The sequence below is a fragment of the Bufo gargarizans genome, chromosome 4 (assembly GCF_014858855.1).
Source record: "Bufo gargarizans isolate SCDJY-AF-19 chromosome 4, ASM1485885v1, whole genome shotgun sequence".
NCBI lineage: Eukaryota > Metazoa > Chordata > Amphibia > Anura > Bufonidae > Bufo > Bufo gargarizans.
In genome coordinates, this window is record NC_058083.1 from 337112330 (window position 1) to 337135152 (window position 22823).

Below are 22823 nucleotides of genomic sequence, written 5' to 3' on the forward strand. Positions count from 1 at the left end.
GGTTCTTGAAGATCCAGTGGGTCTGATGTCTGTAAAATACAGTACAGAACCTATATAGGTTTCTGTACTGTATTTTACTTACACTGAACAGATCTATGCCTTCAGCACAGATCTGTTCAGCACCATGGACAGCAGGACGCCTGAGCAGGCGTCCTGTTGCCATGGGAACCTTCCCCGTCTGCCACAACTTCGCAGACGGGGAAGGGTGAGGACGGGGCTTCGGGGGGCTGTCCAGGGGCTCTCTCCCATCGGGGGGCTGCAAAGGCACAGCAGCCCCCCGATCGGAGAGGCAGGGAGCTCCCTCTTACTGTTAACCTTTTCCATACAGCGGTCCGTACGGACCGCTGTATGGAAAGGATTAAACGGCTGACATCGCATCAACGATGTCAGCCGTTTATACCAGGGTGCCAGCAATGTGCTGGCACCCTGGTATACCCACTGTACACCAACGATTATGCAATGGGAGGCGGGCGGGGGATCGCGATCCCGCCTGCCGCACCGCCCGCCTCCCGCAACGCCCCCACCGCCTGCGACACCCCCCCTGCACCACCCGGCGCCATCAAATCGTGCAGGGGTGCAGGGGGGGGTGTACAATATTGATTTTAGGCACTCTGAAGTTTCTGATCCCCGCGGTCAGGGACCGCGGGGATCAGAAACTGCAAAAAGCGCAGCAAACCGCAGGTCTGAATTGACCTGCGGTTTGCTGCGATCGCCGACACGGGGGGGTCACATGACCCCCCCTGGCATTTTGACAGGATGCCGGCTGAATGATTTCAGCCGGCATCCTGTTCAAATTAACCCCTGGGGCGCCGGAATGCCGATTTTAAAGTTAGGACGTACCGGTACGTCCTTGGTCCTTAAGGACTCGGGAAATAGGGCGTACCGGTACGTCCTATGTCCTTAAAGGGTTAAGGACTCGGGAAATAGGGCGTACCGGTACGTCCTATGTCCTTAAGGGGTTAAAGAGGATCACTTATGCTCAGGATATGTCATCAATATCAGATCAGCGGGGGTCCGACTCTTGGCACCCACGCCAATCAGCTGTTTGAAGAGAGCGCAGCTGTTTACCTGGTCGCCATTTACATTGCAGCAAAAAGCCGATTAAATTGCAGCTCCTCTGTCCCATTCACTTCAGTGGGACAGCCCCATTCTGTTCACTTAAAGTAGATTGGATCACTGCTATACGTTAGAAGCTCTTTGTGCACGAAAAGACTTGCCTCTCATGGGCTTTTGGCCTACAAGTTTCAGGGCAAAGTAGGATCCAGCTATGGGATACCGATTAAAAGCACCAGGTAGATGAGCGGAAGTGCACAATCTAAACAGGGGAAGCCAGTCCCCCAAATGTACAATGCTAAAGAGAGTTAGACCAGCACCTCCAAACCGTGTATACAAAAGGGGGATCAGGTGCAAGCTGCCATGGCTTTTTTTTGTATTTTATAGTACATCCACAATCATGTGGAACACAAAATAAAATTAAACCAGCACCTCCATACTGTGTATAGCTATCTATGTATGTATATGTGTGTGTGTGTGTGTGTGTGTGTGTGTGTGTGTGTGTGTGTGTATATATATATATATATATATATATATATATATACACAATTAATGAAAATTGTAGAGCAGCTCCATGAATTTAATTTCATAAACCATAGCAGCAACTTCAACCAATGATGAAAATAGGGAGGTTTCTTGGACTCCCTGTAGGCACTCTAGCTAAACTTTAGTAACAGAAAACAGCTCTGCCCTGATGGAGCACAGATTTACATATCATTTTTTAGTTTCTGACTTGAAGGTTGCTACTAGACTTGGCAGCTACCTCATTCTTTCTTTTGGAATCTATGAGGGAGAGATCTCGTAGTCTGAGTCTGAAATCCAAACCAGTCTATGAGCTGTTTAAAATTAGTGCTTTACACATTGAAACTTAAAGAGGACCTTTCAATAGTCCTGACGTTACAGTATTAGTACCTGGCAGTGTAGGGCATGATTAGTAGATGTCAGGGTGCTTTTTTTTTTTTTAAGATTGGCTGCTCGGTTTCCCTGCTGTGCTCACCTTCTTACTGGCTGTGATGCTCTCTGCTGTGATTGGGCAGCTCACAGATGCTGCCGTCTCCTCCTCCCTGTACCTATGCTACTAACTAGCATACAGGGTGGCAAAAGTTGAACAGGGGGCACAGTGGGGGAACGGAGCAGCTGATCTGGAGAAAAAAAGCACCCTGATATCTACTTATCATGCCCTACAGTGCCAGGTACTAATATTGTAACGTCAGGACCAGTGAAAGGTCCTCTTTAAAGGAAATCTGTTATGTTGAATGTAATGTCTGAGCTACACTGAGAATCTTATTGAACAGGGAGGAGCTGAGCAGATTGATATATAGTTTTATGGGAAAAGATTCAGTAAAACTTGTATTTTATTCATTTCAATTCCTGCTCATTCTGGGCTTTGAAGTCCAGGAGGCGGTCCTATCAGTGATTGACAGCCTTTCCTCTATGGTTGTGTATACAGAGATAGCTGTCAATCACCGATAGCACCATATCCTTCACTTCATAGCCCAGAATGAGCAGGAATATAAATGTATGAAGTACAGGTTTTACTGAATCTATTCCCACAAACCATATGTCAATCTGCTCAGCTCCTCCTGGTCTATAGCATGCTGAATGCAGATTTTTTTAGCCACTTAAAGTAATTATTCCAAAATGTTATTTTCCTCCCTGTATAAAAAAGGTTTCATGGAACAAAGATGTAGTTTACTATCTTTATAATACTTTGTCATACATGTGGTTCCAAAAACACATTGCTTGCTTCCTTAGGCTTTTACTCTACCCTCTTATTCACAAGGCTGTTTGAGAATTGGCGTTTGACCTGATTTACTCTTATAGGAGAAAGATGGAGAGTTTATATACAAAGAAGTCATCAAATCCCCCACCACACCAAGGATGTCACTTGGTAAAAAAGTCAAGTCTGTCAAGGAAACTATGAGGAAAAGGATGTCAAAGAAATACACAAGTTCTGTGTCAGAGCAGGTCAGTAGGAAATTTACATTCCTTTCCTGCAAATTGTTTATTGAAATGCCGCGGCTTTAGAAGACAGAAACAATACTGTGAATTCTGGAGCCCAGCTGTGCGCTAGAGAAAACGGGCTTCCACATAGAGCAGTGACTGATACACAACCTTCATCTACTCATATACAATGTCAGAAAATCTGAGAAGATTCCTATATGTGTGGCAGATTCTGAACCACCTTCCTTTAAAACATTGATTTATGAAGGTAGATGTAACTTTGTAATTTATTTCTTTCATCTTTATTGCTCCTATCTTCCATTCTGCGCTGTGGTCATATGACCATGTCGCTCTTTCTTACTTCCTCTGATGTTATGTCCATGGGTGTGTCAAAGCAGGAATTGGGGCCCTGATAGAGGAGTGTCTATGTAAGTAGCTGTGTGGAAGGAGCCACAAACTAGATAGTCATTGTTAGGGGTAGTGTTGGAGCTAAGGCAGAGAAAGGAGAAGTGCATTATGGGTTTGGTTGAATACAGGAACAGAAAGTGCTACATACATGGTGAAAAAGGGTCAGGAGAGTGCAAGTTAAAAAATATAGGAAAGATGTATATAAGGTAAAGAACTACATGAGCATATCTGTTAAAAATCATAGTAATCCCCGAAAAACCCTTTAAGGGTCCTCTTACACATGCCAGGGGGTCTATTCAAAGTGAAGTGGGGGCAAACAATTGTTATTACAATTAATCATTCGTCACCCATTTGGTTTGCATATTGTTGGCAGCACATCTCCTATTTACACAGAGCCACGTGCTGCTCACAAATGACAACTTTGGGTGCTGCACCAAAAATCCCATCATACAACAAACAAACATTTTGCTTGTTTGTTGGGCGATATCTCCACCTTTACATGTTCCAGTTATCTGGAATAAGCGGTCATTGGAATGTTCGTATTCTACACACTGGAAAAACCAGGTGGACCCAATGTAACCTGAATGTACAGAGATCTCTGAGAAGCACTACTGCACCTTCGTGGTTTCAGCAAAGGTTTACGTCCCCATTAAAGCTTACCACCAGATTTATAAAATGTCTAACTTGACATTGTTGGGGACACTAGCTGGGACCCTCATCAATTGTTAGAATGATGGGTTTTCAGTTGCTCTTTGTAGCTTCATGTCCCTGTGAGTTTTGGTTCAGAACTGCTTGTTCTCCATTAAAGTGACATTGTAATGTATGTGTGCATTAGTATCCCATAACTTTCCTAGGACCAGCTTCTCTGCATTGACACCACCAAGCTAATTCACAAATCTTGACTGTAAGTATTAGCCTGGCCCCACTGCTAAACATGACCATGATGGATCGCCATGTTCTTTTATGTAGCCCAGCTTGTGCACCATTAGAGATGTGCAGACTGGCAAGATGGTCATTGGGCTTCTTGCATAAAAACTGAAAAAAGTGTGATTGTAATTTGCTGTACACAGATAATAGTACTGAAAGACATGATTCTCCTTTTTTTCCCTCAAAAATATCTAGAATTCACAAGTTTTTTTCTAAACTCAATAATCATGAGCAAACACACTCATTTAGATGCTGTTATGTTCCAAGGATTAAGGAAAGGCAGCAACAGTTTTTCATTTACATACAGAATAGATCCTTTTCTGTGGCACATTTTCTAAATTATGCGAAAGGAAACTTAACCACAAGGTTAGCGGAACATAGCGTAATAGATTTCTTTGTAAGCTGACAAATGCTGCCCCCTAGCTTTGCATAGCTGCTATTATTAACAGACACGTATTTGAGAACAGTGTGAAGGCACATACACATGTGCTGCATGGATCAGTCATGTATCAGAGAAAGAGCAGCTTTGTTTCCTGACCAACCACGTTTCACATTTCATTTTCTAAACTGTGAAAATGAACCTGGAATGAAGTTTATCTGAGACAGTTTAACACATGGTATCCAACATTTCTTCATAATAAAATCATCTTATGAGTGGGAATGAGAGTTACAGAACATAGAAAAGGAATATATGATGCTGTTTGGTTTTAATGCACATGACTGCATCCAGCTACATGCTATGCTGATATCATTCTTCTTTTTAATGCTGATTTGATGTGTACATTCATGTTCCACAGTACTGGCTAGGATCTTTTTACAGCCTTTGGTGTGCGTTGTGACATGGTTGCCGTGCATGCTGTTGCCAGCTGCAACGTGTTGTGGTTGCAGCATGTAGGTGCCTCCTCCTTTCACCTGGGGCTTTCCCTGTCTGGTGCCGGAGGGGTTAATTATCTAGCTGGTGGGGATTTAGGCTAGGTCTACACGACGACATTTGTCGCGCGACATTTTGTTGCACCAATGTCGTGCGACAATTTTTATAATGGCAGTCTATGGTGTCGCACTGCGACATGCTGCGACTGCGACGCGACAGTCGCAGAAAATCCATTCAAGATGGATTTTTCTGCGACTGTCGCAGTCGCAACATGTCGCATGTTGCAGTGCGACACCATAGACTGCCATTATAAAAATTGTCGCGCGACATTGGTGCAACAAAATGTCACGCGACAACTGTTGCGCGACTTTTTGTCACGCGACAAATGTCGTCGTGTAGACCTAGCCTTAGGTGTGTCCTGGGTGTGGCCACAAGGTTTATATTGCCTGTGGCCTGTTGGCTGGGTTCTGGGTTCTTCCAGCCCTGCTGTGTGCTGGAGCTGTGCTCCTGCCAGGCCTTTACGATCTGCCCAGTGCTTGAGGGCCACCTTGTGGAACCTCAAGGTACCTATGATGTCTCCCCTATGTTCCCGTCGTTTACCTTCCCTTCACTACCCTTGCATATGTTTAGTGTTGTTTGTGTATGGGTGGTTGTTGTCTTGTCTAGTGGTTGATACATGTCTGGTCTGTTGGTGTCTATAGTCCAGCATGTTTGCTAGACATGTTTCCTGTGTGGTGTTCCTCCGGTGAGGGGGTGTCTGGGGTTCCTCGGAGGGGGAACCACAAGTCAGCAAGTAGTAATTGTTCCACCCAGTCGTTGTGGCAGGAAAGTGCTGTTGTTCCAGCGCTTGTTGTTTTGCGCTGGGCTCTTACCTGCTGCTATGTGTTTTTGCTTGCTGTCTGCTCCTTCCCAGTTGCTAGGCCTGTGTGAGACTCCGGTTCATCCGTGTCGTGGATGAACCAGTCATCTCTTATTCCTGACTCCTATTTCAGGGATTGTTAGGGTCAGAAGGACCCAGGTAACAGAGTATGAGCCACCCTACCATCGAGGCCGGATTATACAGTTAGGAGGTCAGGGATAGGATGAGGGTGGTGTTAGGAGCTGACCTGCTCCCCTTATCCCGGTATCCAGGCCTAGTTGCTTTCCCAATTTTCCCTACATTGTATGGTGGGGGGGTTTCCCCCACTCCCCACCGTGACAGATCTATTCTAGAACCTCATCTTACTGTGTCCTCTCACCATGCGTAAAATGAGAATTGATGTTAAATGGCTTGGTATGGCTATAATTACTACAGCATTATTTGGCCTATGCCATATAAAATCATTGGTATACATACATAAAACTATGGAATATTCATGTCAGTTTTTAACCCCTCCACAACCACATCATTTAAATTAATGGACTCTAGGACTGGTCCCTGTGACTGCATCCCATTAATTTACATGCTGAGTTTGGTGGCAGTGCGCCGCTTCTGCACTTTGTGCTATCGGGAGGATCAGGCTGTCACACTGACAGTCCAATCCTGTATTCTGACAGAGAATTAAAATTATTTCTTATCACAGAAAACCTTAAACACAGCGTTGGGACTGAGTGCTGTGTTACCGAATGCAGAAGCACCGTTTCTGCATTCAGGCGATTGCCATGTCATTTCACATTAGTGATTGTGTCATGGGGAGGGGGGGGGGCTCTAAGGTAGCATGCAGAGATGACATTATTTACATCTTCTCTGGGCTATTGTCCTTACATCACGGTTATCAGTGTTCTATATATGGTGACAGCGGGGAGCATACAGAAAATGTTTCCTTGTTAACCTGTGCCCCCATACAATAAGTTCTAGTCAGCCAGAACGTATGTTGCCCCAAGCATAAAATAATTGCCACAATCCACCAGTTTTAGTCCGTTTTCCTCTCTTCTTTTGCATGTTCAATAAAATATGTCTGTACTTGGATGATTATGATCCATCATTATCATCCATGTACAAATGCTGAATCTAAAGCAAAGGGAGGGCAATACAATACAAAGGATAAAGTAGGAATTTTGTTTTTGGTGCAATAGTTATGTCATATGTTATACAACGTACACATATTTGACAATGCTGTGCATGGGAGAATGAAAGGGTCAACTTTTGGGGCAAATATTTTTCAAACAAGCCTAGCATGACAAAATTAGGAAAAGATGTATTTTTCACTGCTTCTGACCATCTTCCCCCCAAGAAAACTATAAAACGAATCAAAGTGGGTTTTCTGGCTTCAACAGCTCCTTGATCAGCTGTTTCTTCCAGCCTCTAGTACTGGAACTAGCACTCTGTTCACAGTCTAGTGGCCGTGCCGGATTACTACAGCTCAGCTCCCATTGAAGTGAATAGGACTAAGCTGCAGTAACCCAGCACTGCCACTAGACTGAACAGAGCCGTGCTTCCTGCTCCATTCAAAGTGCTAATTCCAGTACCAGAGGCTGCAGAGAACAGCTGATCAAGGGGGTGCGTGGTGTCAAGACCCCATTGATTGGATATTAAGGATAGGTCATCGATGTCAGTAGTCGGAAAAACCCTTTAATCTCTGCTACCATTAAAATTATAAAAAAGCCCCTTGTTTCTTAAAAAAAAAAAAAAAGTAAACAACTTTGGCGGTTGACAAAGTTTAAAAATAAAATAAAAACATCTTTGGATGGTAGCATTGCAGGAGGTGAACTTTTCCTCTGGACATGAAGGCCCAAACCACCCCTGGTCATGAAAGGGTTAAACATCTGAACAAAAAGAAACTTTAAAATGCCATTGGCATCATTTATTCATGGTACAAATGAGCCTCATGGTACACCAAGTTGACAATGCTTTACGCTAATAATCCTACAGATATGTAATTTTGACACCTTCAGATTGAACGCTCTGCGCTGATGCCATTTGAAGGTCTATTTACGCGAAGTTGTTTCTATTGCTTTCAAGTGTCTTTTGGAGCTAATATACATACGTAGTACTTAAAAAAATGTCAGCTTTTGTATATATTAAAACTATAGTTTTGCAATTAACCCTTTCTGCCAGGTTCCTTACCAGAATTGATTGCTAGTATACGGGATCATGCAGGGTGGTGGCCTAGATATAGCTGTGCTGTCACACTTCAGACCTGGTGCCATAAAGGCCCTTGCTCTATAAGTGATGTCACTGGTCTACATTTCATCAGCGCTCGTGAGCCTCAAAATTCACTTCAGGTGCAGAGTATTTTGAATATTTCATACAATGTCCCTTCTTCATATTCCCCTGAATGACAAGTATTAGGACATTGTGGAGGGATATTAGAAATGGTATTGCTGTTTGGCCTCCGTGCTGATTGTAGGCTATTCTGGGATACAAAGAGTGATTACATTTTCCCGTAAACCCATCAATCCTCAAAAAAAATTCAGACCTTGTGCATCCTGACTGGGTTATCAAGCAATATATTGAATAGTTTTCGTACCATTTCAAAGAAATGATTTTTAAACTTTTATCCTGTGTTGACTGGTGTGGGTTTTTCTAAAGGAAATATATTGTACTGAGGGATTCCTGTTTTGGGTAGTGGTCAGTAAAGAATAAATTGCTGAAGCTATTGACAGTAAGTGACATACAGCAATTGTTCTGAGACTTTACAATATCGAAATAATTTCTATTGAAGGTCACAAACCAAATGACTTCAGCTTAACAGCAGTGTAAGAAGCCTGGCCAGCTCTGGTGCCCCTCGGTCGTCTGACACATACAATACACAAAGGGGTTATTTTGGTTCAGAGATTAAGTTGGGTCGTCTTATGTTCCAGCTGACTTGCTACTGTAGACATTAAATACATTTGTTGCCTGCCTTGCAAAATGTAAATTATAGGTTTCATTTGACCAGTTTTATGACTAGTTATAAGTTCCATGTACTTGGCCTGTCTGAACTCTTCTTGGCATCACTGGAAAGACAAGTTGTTGCTCCCAAACACTGTAATTTTCCTAACTTTCATGCAATTTTGCACTTACTGTGTGACTTTCTGTAGGAAGACAGGCTATTGCAAAGTTGTGACTATGCTATACATGATCATATGGAGGGGTCAGATTCTAGGACATGAATTCATTGCTATAATTTAAAATGCATCCTCCTAGTCTGCTTCTATGTTATGAAGCTTCAATCTGCTGCAATTAACATTCCTGGCATCCCATGATCCAAAATGTACTAGAGCACATGATTCATATGTGATGAATGAGTTTAGGATTTTATATGGATGGGACAGCAAATCAGGGAAAACAATATGGAAATGACCACGTGTGACGTTTCGATCAACAATATATATATACTATATATTATATACTGTATATACCTTATTTACTCAATCATGTTTACATCTGCAATATTCTTTTAGCAAATTGATATCCATTAGGACAGTAGCTTCAACCTGTGGCTCACTTGCCTTGGCAGCTGGAGGGTCACAGGACACCCACCAGCATTTTTATGGTGCCACTTTTTTGTAGTATTGCAAATAAAAGTTAGCTGATGTAGAAGTTATTAGTCATCATCCCAGTAACACATTTAGTGTGAGGGAATGCTAAAATGTTACATTCTAATCTGTAGATGAACTCTGCTCAGAAGTGCCCTAGTTCCTCCAGCACTTTTCCCTGTGCTCAGGTACAACATTTCCCTATGGATAAGAGTGGAGAAGCTGTGTGTTACCAGATGCACCGCACAGATTCTGTCATTTATTAGACTTTATTTAGGATTTATACTTTTTACTTCAATTAAACGTTACAAAAATTGCAAGCTATGCATAGATATTGATTAGGTGTTTGTCATGGTGGGCAACATTTATGCTTGATTTCTTTACACATGTCCATATGTTTTTCAGGACTCCAGCATAGATGGCATTCCTGGTTCCCCTGAATCTCCACTGCCCCCCACAAGCACACTTGAAAAGCCAAAACTAAAAGCAGGGGGCTCAGTAGAAAGTCTTCGAAGCTCCCTGAGTGGCCAGAGCTCAATGAGTAAGCATGTCATATTGAAGTTTAGTTTTCATTTGGAATCCCCTAATCATTCATCTAATCATCTCCATAAAGCCTTGTTTTACAAAAAGAACAGGATTTCATTAGAGGCAGACTACTTATGCAGATGGGTTTTGTCCTTGTCTGTTGTCATTTAATATCATTTCCATCTTTATTTAGTATATATGTTATGGTATAAGACCTACATAATATTCTCTTAACCTGTCCTACACAATAAGACAGTCTCCATTATTCATAATGTGGCAGTTCTACAATACAGAGGGACATTCCGATCTCACTAACCAGGACTGGTTCATTTACTTTGTTAGGTGGTCAAACAGTAAGCACAACAGACTCCTCAGCAAGCAACAGGGAGAGCGTCAAGTCTGAAGACGGTGATGATGAGGAGCTACCGTATAGGGGACCATTCTGCGGCAGAGCTAGAGTGCACACAGACTTCACCCCCAGCCCCTATGATTCCGATTCCCTCAAACTTAAGGTTTGTAAGCAAATTTCCACTTTATTACTATGACAGATGTAAATTGGTTACTGTTAAAGTGCAACTCCATTCACAACAGAACCTATCATTCAATATCTTAAGTGGTCAACATTATTTTACATGGCTGAACTATACCTAAACACTTGTAGGATATCAGGCATTGCTCAGAAGAGTTCCCAATTAAGAAAGAAATGTTACTGAACACTTACTAACCTAAAAACAGGAACAGCAGTGTTATGTTGAATTATTTACAGGAGGTTTCATTAATTTGTTTTCTGTAGAAAGGAGACATCATTGAAATTATAAGTAAGCCTCCAATGGGCACATGGATGGGCCTTTTAAACAATAAGGTTGGCACTTTCAAGTTCATATATGTGGATGTAATCAATGAAGTTGAAGAGAAGCCTAAGCGTCCTACAAGAAGGCGTCGCAAGGGAAGACAACCAAAGCCCAAGTCTGTAGAAGAGCTCTTAGACCGCATCAATCTCAAGGTTTGTTGTTATTTAGTCACTTTAAAAGGAACCTGACTGGAGATTCAGGCTGACGTGGTTCCAACAGGCTCCCTCTTTCCAACCAGCTATATTTCAGAGAAAACATAGGGGAATTAATCAAAACAAGTGTTTCACATGCCAATCTTGATCTAGTTTGTGGCAGAGTAAGATGCGCCTAATTTAGTAAGAGACACAGACCTCTTAATAAATTAGGCACATCTCTAGCTGTCCAAGCATCAGATAGTCAAATCTATGCCAGCTATGAGCTGGTGTAGATTTAAGCTATAATTTATACAAATTTCTGGTGTAAATTATAGTATATTTGCTGTGCCATGGGAGGCCATGCCACACACATTAAGCCTCACCTACTGCAAACCCACTTTGAGAAACACAGTAAGCATGGTGTAAACCTCCAAAACCATTATTTCTGCAAATGGTGCTCCCTACTGGATTCTTCCTGTGCAGTTTGGCTTGATTGACAGGTGTCTCCCTGTTTTTTATTTAGATATGAAGAGACTTGTCAATCAAGCCAAGATTTCCATTCCCCCGATTCTGGCTTGATTTCTGAAACTTTGCAGCATTTCACAGTAAAACATAGTTGTTTGTAACGAAAGCCTGTCAACGCTTCATGCTGCTCGGGGTTTGGGCAACTTGGATCTCCTGACCAGTTCCCTTTAATAGTCTTGTATAGCGCTACATGGAGCATATTCTCGACCTATGATGGAGCTGCATCTCCATAGCAATACACACTTACATGTTTATTCTTCTGGCTGCAGAATGCAAAAACTACCCAGCAAAGAAGCAATTAGAAAATAAATGGGATTCCTTTTTTCACTACATATAAACTGAGCACCAAACTTAATAGAGGTTATAGGTATAAAATAAGATTTATACAATAACAATTTCACCTCAGTAATAAAACCACCAAGCATGAAATCAATTGCTTATATTACAAAGTGTATTTAATGGAATAGCAGAGCAGCCTGTATTACAATATGATTATTTATTACGAATCCTTGCATATATGCTGTGCAGCATTTTGTGAGCATCTGGGGTGGCGGTACAGCGCTGCAGACAATTACTCACTTCGCTGACAAATAAGGAGTACTGAAAGACACACAAAAATGACTTTCTAGAGGAAAGACAATTCAATTAAAGTCCAGCTATGCTATTATTACTCTACTGCTGTTCAGCTCGGTAATACAGTAATCATGGCCAATTTCATAACATTACATTTACCTCCATATAGCACAATTGTTAGCATTATACATATTCTGTGTGATATTACATTAGGCTTTAAACATAATCTGGAATATGGATTTCCTGGACTGATACATTTTCATAATCACTGGTATAGTGAAAATCTACCGCAGAGCACAGCACGCTACACCTTATTCTAGACATCTATGAAAGCCAATCCTTGCAGGCTGATTTCTGTATCCTGACATCACTGAAGATGGCATTGTTTATGTGGGTTCAGCCTGAGAAAATTATGCTGGGGCCTTCTTGTGTGATACAGTAGTGCCAGTATAGCCATCCTGTTCCACGCCACCTAATTCTCTGAGCATTGGAAACAATGATGCGCCTCATGATAATGATGGGATATTAATTTACTTTACTGCATACATTTATTTAACTATATGTCTGTGTTTGCTTTGTAGGAGCACATGCCAACCTTTCTTTTCAATGGATATGAAGATTTAGACACTTTCAAACTGCTAGAAGAGGAAGATTTAGACGAACTGAACATACAGAATCCAGAACACAAAGCAGTGCTTCTGACAGCTATTGAGCTCTTACAGGAATATGACAGTAAGATTTCAAAGATTGTTTCCCATGATTATAAAAGTAACCGTTTATTAATCATAAGACTGCTATAATATAGACAGGGAAATTAAAGGCAATTTCTCACCAGCATTCTCGCCAACCAGCTGTTTGCATAGATACATAGCTGTGTTTCACCTGATTAAACCCTCTTTTTTGTGGGGGTGGGGGGTGGGGGTGCTGATCTGAGGCTCCGATCCCAATTTTTGATACTTTTTCTTAATGGCATCTGAACTAGTCAAAATCTGTACCCCAAAAGGATCAAAGGTATCAGGCATGTCACTTCAGATCTAGGTCTACCCACATGGGACCTGTGATGATGAACAGTGTGCAGAGGATACGAATGACGAAGCACGTGTCTCATGCAGGCTGCTGAACAAGGTTTCAGTCAAACTCAAACGTGTTACTATATGTTCTTCTGGCTAACATTATATTGTCCACCTTCAGAAGTGCCCACATACCTCATTTTTGTTTTGTACCAAGGCCTTTCCACAAAAACAATCTTCTTTATTAAGGCATAACCTTAACTATGTTGCACGGTCTGCATATCTGGCCTACTTTACAATTAAGAACTTGTGTGCTCGAAATGTGAATTGTGCAACATTGCAATTTTATGCCTTAATAAAGAAGATTGTTTTACTGGAAACTTCTCAATGCTGGACCTGTTCATTTATGTGAATCTGTTCATCCTACTCCAAGAGGTCTGTGGAGAGAAGTATAAAAGAATAGGAGGGAAGAGCTGTCTAAGGTTTGGTCATCTTTTGTTCAGATCTGCTTTAGACTTTGTTCACATGACCTCATGATTGCCGTATGAACTAGGGCTGTAGCGGGTATCGAATTATTGATACCCAATCGATAGTTTTGTACCAGGATTTGACATTTACCGCAGTAGTGCAGCCTAGTATCAGAGAACATGGCGCACGCTGAGTCTCTCCCAAGATCCCCCCCCCCCCCCGTGCCCCTGCTGCTACCAATAAGAGGAGAGAGGGGTGTAGGAGTAAACTTCCGTGGATCGCAGCGCCCTTTCATAGTACTAAAAACATTGGTGGCGCAGTGCGCCCCCCCAGTATTAAATCATTGGTGGAAGTTGCCATAGGGTCCCCTCCTCCTCATTGGTGGTGCAGTGGCAGCTCCTGATCTGAGCCCCAGCAGTGTAATCCTGGGGCTCCGATCGGTTACCATGGCATCCGATCCATTACCGAGCCAGAATGCTACTGAAGCCCTGGCTGCCATGGTAATCTCCCTGCTGCTGTGTGTACTATGCACAGGGCAGCATGGACAGTGTGATGTCCTATTCACCCTAATTGAGATCTATTAGGGTGAATAGGACAAGGCATCAAAAGATCCCAGGTTCTAGCCCCTAAGGAGGCTAATGGTTATTAAATAAAAAGTAAAAAAAAAAAAAAAGCCTAAATATTAAGTTTAAATCACTCCTTTTCCCAATTTTACATATAAAATATATAAACAATAAATAAATAAACATATTACATATCGCCACGTCCCAAAATGTGTAAACTATTAAAATATTTAAAAAAATCTCCGCCGTAACAGATAAAAATAAAAACTGCGCGATTCGCCATTTTTTTGTCACCTTGTCCCCCTAAAAATAAGATCGGACTGTTCTATTATGGGCCGGACGTTCCATAAAATGCGGAATGCATGCTGCTTTTTAGGTGCTTTTATATTTTTCAGGTGGTATCGAGTATCGCAATACTTTTTTATGGTATCGAAATTGAATCAAAATTTTGATATCGCAACAACTCTAGTATGAACTGTATAGTAGATGGATTTGACAGCTCTGTCAAAATCTTCTTTTTAATCAATCATGATGAATTTTACTGAAGGACCCAATAACGAGTCTATCATGTTTCTATTTCTAACAGGATAAACTAAGCCAATTTACACTATTCTGGACATCAAAGTCCAACATATGTACGATCAGAGCCTAGTGACCATAGAGGTGCTAGTAATTGTTATCGCGTATTCATGCATGCGTGTGTGAGATTATTGAATCTTGGTGCTTGCATTGAACCTCACCATATGCCATAACTGTTGTCATCATTTCTTACTTTTTGCAGGTAACAGTGATCATTCCGGCTCCCAAGAAAAACTACTTACAGAGGGAGAAGGCAGAAGTGGATGTTCCCCCCGGGATTCTGGCTGTTATGAGAGCAGTGAAAACATAGAGCATGGTAATGGCATGATGTAGACATTGGCCAACATCATCTTTGCCCTCATTGCGCACCATTTACGCTGGCTGGCATGCTTAGGTTTCCCTAGTCAGTCTGTGGAGTCAGGAAACAAACTAATGTTAATTTATTGTTCAAAACCTGGTGCAGACAGCTGGCCAGTAGGCCCATAACTGACTCCTGTGGACCTGTTTGTGCATCTTGGAATGTGCCCACGCTTTTCTTAACATGGATCACCATGCTTGGCTTCTCATTTCCTCTGTACTTTGTGTGTTATCACTGACTTCTCTGCCTACGTCATTTTCATATGCATTACCATCCATCACATCACACTAAACAGGACCTGAGGATCTTGGCTACTGAATGACTTAACACTGCTTTGTAACATACTTAACTGGTTGTTTTTTTTTATGCTGAAATTATCTTTGGCTTTTAATATTTTAACTGAAATTCGTTTCTGACCAATTTATATCAAGATAAAAAATTGGGGGCAAAACTGATTAGAAAATCAGATATATTAATGTAAAGCTTTTGACAGATTTATGAAGCTGATAAAAATGTAAAGCCCCTCCATTACTAGCACTATTGTCTTGATGCCATTACAGAGTATGATTTTTAACATAACAAAGGATAATTTGATTTTAGTTTACGGTTGAGAACCACATTGGATCCTCACTTGTCACTAAGTGTTATTGCTGTAATATACTTGTATTAGCGGATACCTCTGCTTCAGTAACTGAACTATTGGCCATTGCAAGTAGAAACTGCAGGAATTCTCCATTTATTTCACTTTTCGCAATTTATCAGACTACAGACTGCCATTTTATTGAAGTCTATAGTCAGTCGCTTAGCAGTCAAATCTTCAATAAGTAACTAAAATTCTTTGTTACTGGAAGAGCATCTGTTTATACCAGTATATAAAACGCCTAATAGTGAAAAGTGCAGCTCCAGGGGAGAGGAACCCTCTAAAGAGGAATGCTCAACCTGCGGCCCTCCAGCTGTTGTAAAAATACAACTCTTATCATGCCCTGCTGTAAGCTGATAGCTGTAGGCTGTCTGGGCATACTGGGAGTTGTAGTTTTGCAACGGCTGGAGGGCCGCAGCTCTGCTCTAAACTATGCTATTTGTAATTCCCAATGAGAGTTGTGATGTCGGTACTTTACATTCCAAGGATACTTACAGCAGGTGTTGATTGGTCTTTTGGATGCTGTGATCCGTTTTTCCTGCTATTAAAGCGCACCCTTGATACTACAAAGAAGTTCTAACATTTTGGATAAGTGTATTGAGGAGGAAGAATAAGACTAGGTTAATTGTATATTGTATAAGGCATAGATATCAAAATATTGCACAAGTCTTTTCCAATACTGTAAACTAGTCTAGGGACTGCAGAACAACACACATACCAGGAGGTCATATATACGATTTTTGATACCAAAAAACAAGAAATATAGCACTCCCCTGCTGGCAATAATATTAGGAAGCACAGAGGTGCTTAGGAGAAAGCACCAGAGAAATCCAAAATGGAGAAGTAAGTCTAGCTTCCAATAAAAAAGGGATTCCTTTTATTTAGTGAAGTAAAACCCAGTAGAGATGCAGATCTTGAACAGCGCAGCGTCTATGCGTTTCAGATGAGAGAATTATGAGACGCTGCACTGTTCAAGATATGTATCTGTACTAGCTTTTACTTCACTAAATAAAGGTTGTCTCTTTTTTATTGGAAGCTGGACTTGCTTCTCTATTTTGGACACGATTTGTGATGCACTGCTCTGTGTGCTATAAAGCACACGTAATTACAATACAGATGGCTGATTGCCATCTGCTATATAATCTTAATACAAGCAGAAATCAAGATTTAGTGTTTGTAATACTGCCTTCATATTTAGACCAGGAAGCAAATAATACCATCTGCAGCTTGTGAGCCGACCCTACTCTAAATAAAGATGGCCCCCTGTCCATGGGAAAATGTAAATATTGCTTGGCTTGTGGAATACGGTTTGGTTTACGGGTCCTTTTTCACTGTCAAAGGGGGGTGTCCTGGTAAACATAAAGCGATTGTTTAAATCACAAGCAATCCCTGACATTCTTTCGTAAATCTGTCTCTTTATGAAAGACAACTCCATGGAACTGACCATTAATACTTCAAATACTTTGGAGCACTGGGTGCACCAGGCATCTTTTCCTACCTCTCTGGCCTGTTTACGTGTATAAAGATTGCAGTATTGTTTGTTATATTGCAGGGGTGGCCAACCCACGTCTCACAAGCCGCATGCGGCTCCTCGCACCTTCATTTGTGGCTCGCAGAGGAACACGCTTTCCTCTACATATGCGGCTCGCAGGTGAGTGGGCCAGCTATTCCTGTACTAAGGATGTTGCAGGTATCGAAATATCAGCAGCACAGGGGAGAAGGAAGCAGTCCCCCCATTCCCCCTGTGCTGCTGCTGCCACTGCCACCAATGAGAACACAGAGGGAAAGAGGAGGGGAGGGGCTGTGGCCAATGCCACCAATGAAGTTAACTCAATCATTTATTCAAATACAGGAGGCGGGTGCTGGCTGCAGAATCATATAGCCTGCACACGACCTCTATGAGAGGTAGCTGAGATCCACGTCAGTTAACCCCTTAGGTGTCGCAACACCGTCATAGAGGCCATGTGTCGGCTATGTGATTCTGCCGACACCCACCTCCTGTATCTGTATTAAAGGTTAATTGTCATTCGTGGCGCAGTGCATCCCCCCTCCCTTAATACGTGGAGGCCCACGCTCTGACCTGACGCTGTGCACGTATGATCATGGGGGTCTTATCTGACATGGGGGTAGTATGAGCTCAGATAAGACCCCCAAATCCTCATCAAACCCACAAAATAAGCCTTCCCAGTGCTCACATAAGACACCAAAAATCAGACACCCCATGCTCACATCTCCCCTATGTCAAATCCCCCCCCCCCCCCCCCCCCCCCACATGATCTCAGAATGGGTGTAGGGCGGTCATCTGTGCATGGAGCGGTAATCTTTGCATGAGGGCAGTCATCTGTGCATGAGGCGTTATCTGAGAAATCTTGAAACACATTGTGAAAAACAAAGATTGCCAGAAGTCTCACTAAAGCTGTCTACATTACAGGTAGGAAAGGCGGTTTAATAACTGAATTGCAGTAATACTGTTGTGTGCACACATATTTGTGTAAATGTATAGCTTGTGGCTCCTGGCAGTCATACTTTTATTTTTTTCTGTCTCTTTGTGTCTGTAAGGTTGGCCACCCCTGTTATATTGTGTCACTGTACAAGATAATGACGCCAGTGTTCACCACAATTAAACAGATCCGTGAAACGCCAGTGTGAAAGTAGCCTAAGCTACAGGCTTAAAATGGGAAATACTCCTACATTTTAATGCAAAACAGAACTATTTTATATCCTGTGCTACAAAAAATAAGTATTTTCAAGGGCAGTTATGTGGAGAGTATTGTACAGTGTAACATTTTAAATCTGTAATTAATGTGTAAATAGTGACGTATAAAAGACGTATTTCATTGTGCGTGCCTATGGACCGTTCACATCCATTCTGCAAAATGTATTAAAGAGTTCTGTTTGTATAACACCTCTCTGCTTGCTTCTTTCACTCACATTTCAAACTAATTGTGTTTCATGCCGCTTCTTCCATTATTCACATCACAGTGCATTGTGACTATCGCATATTATGTGATACATAACTTGCTACCATTAATACTATTAACACTGTAACACACTGGATAAAATCAGAAATGCATGCTGTTATCTTAACGCTGCATGTAGTCATTTGATGGCACTTTGCTTTATAACATTGGTGGTTAAAAAAGCACCCAAACTAGGTTAAGTGGTGTATAGTGTAAGTGATGCCAAGTCCGGTTATGTAATTTTTAAGTATGAAGACACATATTAAATAACCGGACTCAGCGTCACTTACACTATACACCACTTACTCTAGTATGGGGGTGTTTCGGAGTTGAGAGATTCCCTTTAATCACTCAAGGAAATCAAACTCTGCTGTTAGGGCACATTCACACTTGAGGGTTATGTAACTGTAATGCTTTTTTTTATTGTAAATGTTTTTTGTTCTGATTTTTGTATTTCACCAACATTGCAAACACAGCAAAATAATTAGTTATTCCTTTAATTTAAAATAATGGGGTAGCTCAGAACACAATGTGGAAACAAAAACTGTCCCAACTGTAAACAAAATACAAATGATATTGCACATCCGTATGTCATAACATTCTATATACTGTATTTGATGCCTTGGTTTGTTTGCAGATTAGGGCTATATTTGGAGATTGCTGTATCCACATACTCTCCTATTCTGCCAGACTCAAAAACTCATCACACATCCATACTTGTAAAGGAACTGGAAGTCCAGAATATTAGGGGAAGATCAAAGAGGAATGCAAAATCACAGAGACTGTTACAGATACTTTTCTTAAAAAAATAAATATTTTTTTTTTTGTTATATTGGGAGAATAGGATCTATAATATTTTCTGTGATTTTGTACGCCTCCCAGGCTGACAAGGTTGCTGGCAGCCACCACTATGGTAGACTTGTCGAATATTTCTACATATAGAGCTCCCATGGACTTCAATAAGAGCTGTTTAAGTAAACATATGCAGTGAGCTTCTGTTTGTGGCGGCTGCCGGGCTGTCATGATTCTGTCTATTAATGCCATGGCTTTGTGAAGGTAATCACTATGCTGGTACAATTTATGCATGGGCACTCTGCTGGCACTGCTTCTGTAGCAGAACTGTACTACCAGTCTTTGTGGTGAGCAATAAACCTATCTCAGCAAGAAGGATGTGCATATAACATTTTCTAATACTTATGTGTTGGTTAATAAAATGTAAGACTGCACTTATTTGATCGTAAGGTGGGTCCACGTATAGGTTAATGGCGTTTTTGTACAATTTTGCGGTTTTAGTGGAGTTTTTCTTTCTACCCGTGGTTTTTGGTGCATTTTATTGTGATAAAAATGCCAGCTTGAATGTCTGTGAAAACGTGAAATGGAGGACATGCAAACTTTTTGGGCTAACAGCATTTTTTGTTAATCAGGTGCCATTTTCGTGGTCTGTGGATTTAAAAATATAAAAAAACACTGCATGCTGAAGGTTTTGGTGTTTTGACGTCTTCTCTATAGGGGACAAATAACAGAAAAGAAAATGTGGTTCAGAGACTTTTTTTTTTTTTTTTTTAAAGAAACCAATGCATAAAAATCGGCATATGCAGTATGGAAAAATGCTAACGTTTCTAAGGCAGTTTTTACTTTCAAATTTCATACTGATAATTGAGGGATGTCAAAATGGCTACTTATTAGGCCAGGATTCTAAGTGTATGTGGTTTAGTACAGTAGGGGAGATTTACTAAGCTTAACGTGCCAGAATTCTGGCTTAAAGGGGTTGTCCAAGTTATATTTATTGATGACCTATCCTCAGGATAGGTCATCAATATCAGATCGGAGGGGTCCGACACCCGGCACCCCCTCCGCTCAGCTGTTTGAAGAGAAGGCATGCGCGGTGTCAGCGCTGCCTCCTCTTCACTGTTTACCTTCTAGCCGTTGCATCTGCAGTGGTGAGCAGGTGTAATTACACCCAAGCCGTCCTATTCATTTCAGTAGGAAGGCTTGGGTGTAATTACACCTGCTCACCACTGCAGATGCAACGGCTGGAAGGTAAACAGTGAAGAGGAGGCAGCGCTGACACCGCGCACGCCTTCTCTTCAAACAGCTGGTCGGCGGGGGATGCCGGGTGTGCTCCAAAAACTTTGCGTCAGATTTATACTGTGTTTTAGACACTTTTTGTACCTTGCCCAACAACGGTGTGCCTTAGAGATAAGGGATATTTATCACAGCTGGAAGTGAAAAAGTGTCCATCTGAAATAAATGATAAATTCACTGCCTGACAATAAAAAGAATTTTTTTTTTTAAATTATGTTATAATGTTAAAAATTAGGTCTGTGTCATACCTTGAGGGCTATTTTAATGCCTGCCAGACCAATCCATCGGCTTAGATGGAAAGGGATATGGCTTAAGGTGTGCCAAAATTTTGCCCCAAATTATGCCAACACAGTATCTAAAGTTCACAGTATCTAAATATTAGGATTAGTAATTGTTCCTCCAGTGAAGTGTATCTTTAATGGCCTTAAAACTTAATTTAAACTTTTTTTAGCCTAAAATTTACATCTAATTATTGCATGTACTAATTGACAGCAATAGATATATTGAGTAACAAGCGTTTCCCAGAATACTGTAGTCACAGCAGCTCTGGCTTCATAAGAAGTAGGAAAGATATACTGTATGTAAAAGGTGCCTCTATGTGAAGCAAAAGGGGGTTACCATACATTTAATAAGATCATAATTTTGCACACTAGTCTTAAACTCGGCCCCACTGGCATGAGATGTGCCAAAGTTATTAAGGTATACATGCCTGGTGCATTTCGGGAGGTTCATCTATCAGAACTGAAATTTATGCCTGCAAGGAAGGTTCATAGATTTCACTCATAATTGACATTAGTATCCGGGCACAAATTAGAATGCCGCCACTACCCACTCCCCACCCTGCTTTTCACTTTTTTTTATGTAGAGCAAAAAATCTTTAGCAAAAGCAGGGCATACACTAACATTTGTGACTTTTTGATGCTTTCTGTCATTCTGGGGTTCATAAATGTGGGCCAAAGTGCCTCCATCCTATGTGTTTACAGCGTATATTAGCAGTAGAATTTCTGTAATTCTTACTTTATTCTAGAGATTTATCAGCACTTTGTGCATAAAAATAATTTACTATTTGTAAAGTTTGGAGATTTTTACAGTTTAATTAACTGCATACAAATATCAAAGAAGACAAAACCTCCTCTGTCCTTAAAAGTTACTTTCAGCTAGAAGCCGAGTTATTTTATCACTTTTACTTGTTTTGAAGATAAAAGAAGCAGAATGGTTTTAATTTAGAAAGCGATTGTATCTGTTAAAGAATATGTCCTAGGAAGGAATTATTATACTGTAGTTTGATCTCATTTTATTGAGTCTTCCTATATGTATGGATACAAAGGATTTTATGAAAGGAATGAAAACATCTCTCTATATGTATGTAATACTTTGAGGCTGGGCTATGTCCAAATACCTTTGCCTACTTTGGAAAATACTTTTCTTTTTTAGTCTAAATCGGGAATGGCCAACCTGCGGGTATCCAGCTGTTGTAAAACTCCAACTCCCACCATGTACTTTTGTTGGCTGATAGCTGTAGTCAGTCTGGGCATGCTGGGAGTTATAGTTTTGCAGCAGGTTGACCATCCCTGGTCTAAATGTTATTTAGGCAACATATAAAACAAGTGGCATAAAGTATTGGACTGACAAAACGGCACATGTCGGAACCAGCTATACATGGTGCTGATAAACATCTCTCAGAACACAGTTCAATCCATCATCCGAAAATGGAAGGAGTATAGCGCAACTGCAAACCTACCAAGACATGGCTGTCCTGTGGAGGAGCTGCAGAGATCCACAGCTCAAGTGGGAGAATCTGTCCACAGGAAAACTCTTACTGGTGTACTCCACAAATCTGGTCTCTGTAGAAGAGTAGCTAGAAGAAAGCCTTTTTGAAAGCAATTCATAGGAAGTCCTGTTTGCAGTT

At 41.3% G+C, this 22823-nt stretch overlaps 1 protein-coding gene across 7 annotated transcripts in view; it reads left to right on the forward strand.

Annotated features, from left to right (window-relative positions):
- The window catches only part of SASH1 (SAM and SH3 domain containing 1), a 339003-nt gene that overhangs the window by 280522 nt on the left and 35658 nt on the right, over window positions 1–22823 (forward strand). For all 7 annotated transcript variants that reach the window (XM_044291728.1, XM_044291725.1, XM_044291729.1 and 4 more), the window contains 6 exons: window positions 2878–3021; window positions 10049–10184; window positions 10511–10680; window positions 10962–11171; window positions 12833–12983; window positions 15074–15187. In XM_044291728.1, the coding sequence (XP_044147663.1) occupies window positions 2878–3021; window positions 10049–10184; window positions 10511–10680; window positions 10962–11171; window positions 12833–12983; window positions 15074–15187 (925 nt within the window). The remainder of the gene's footprint in view (window positions 1–2877; window positions 3022–10048; window positions 10185–10510; window positions 10681–10961; window positions 11172–12832; window positions 12984–15073; window positions 15188–22823) is intronic.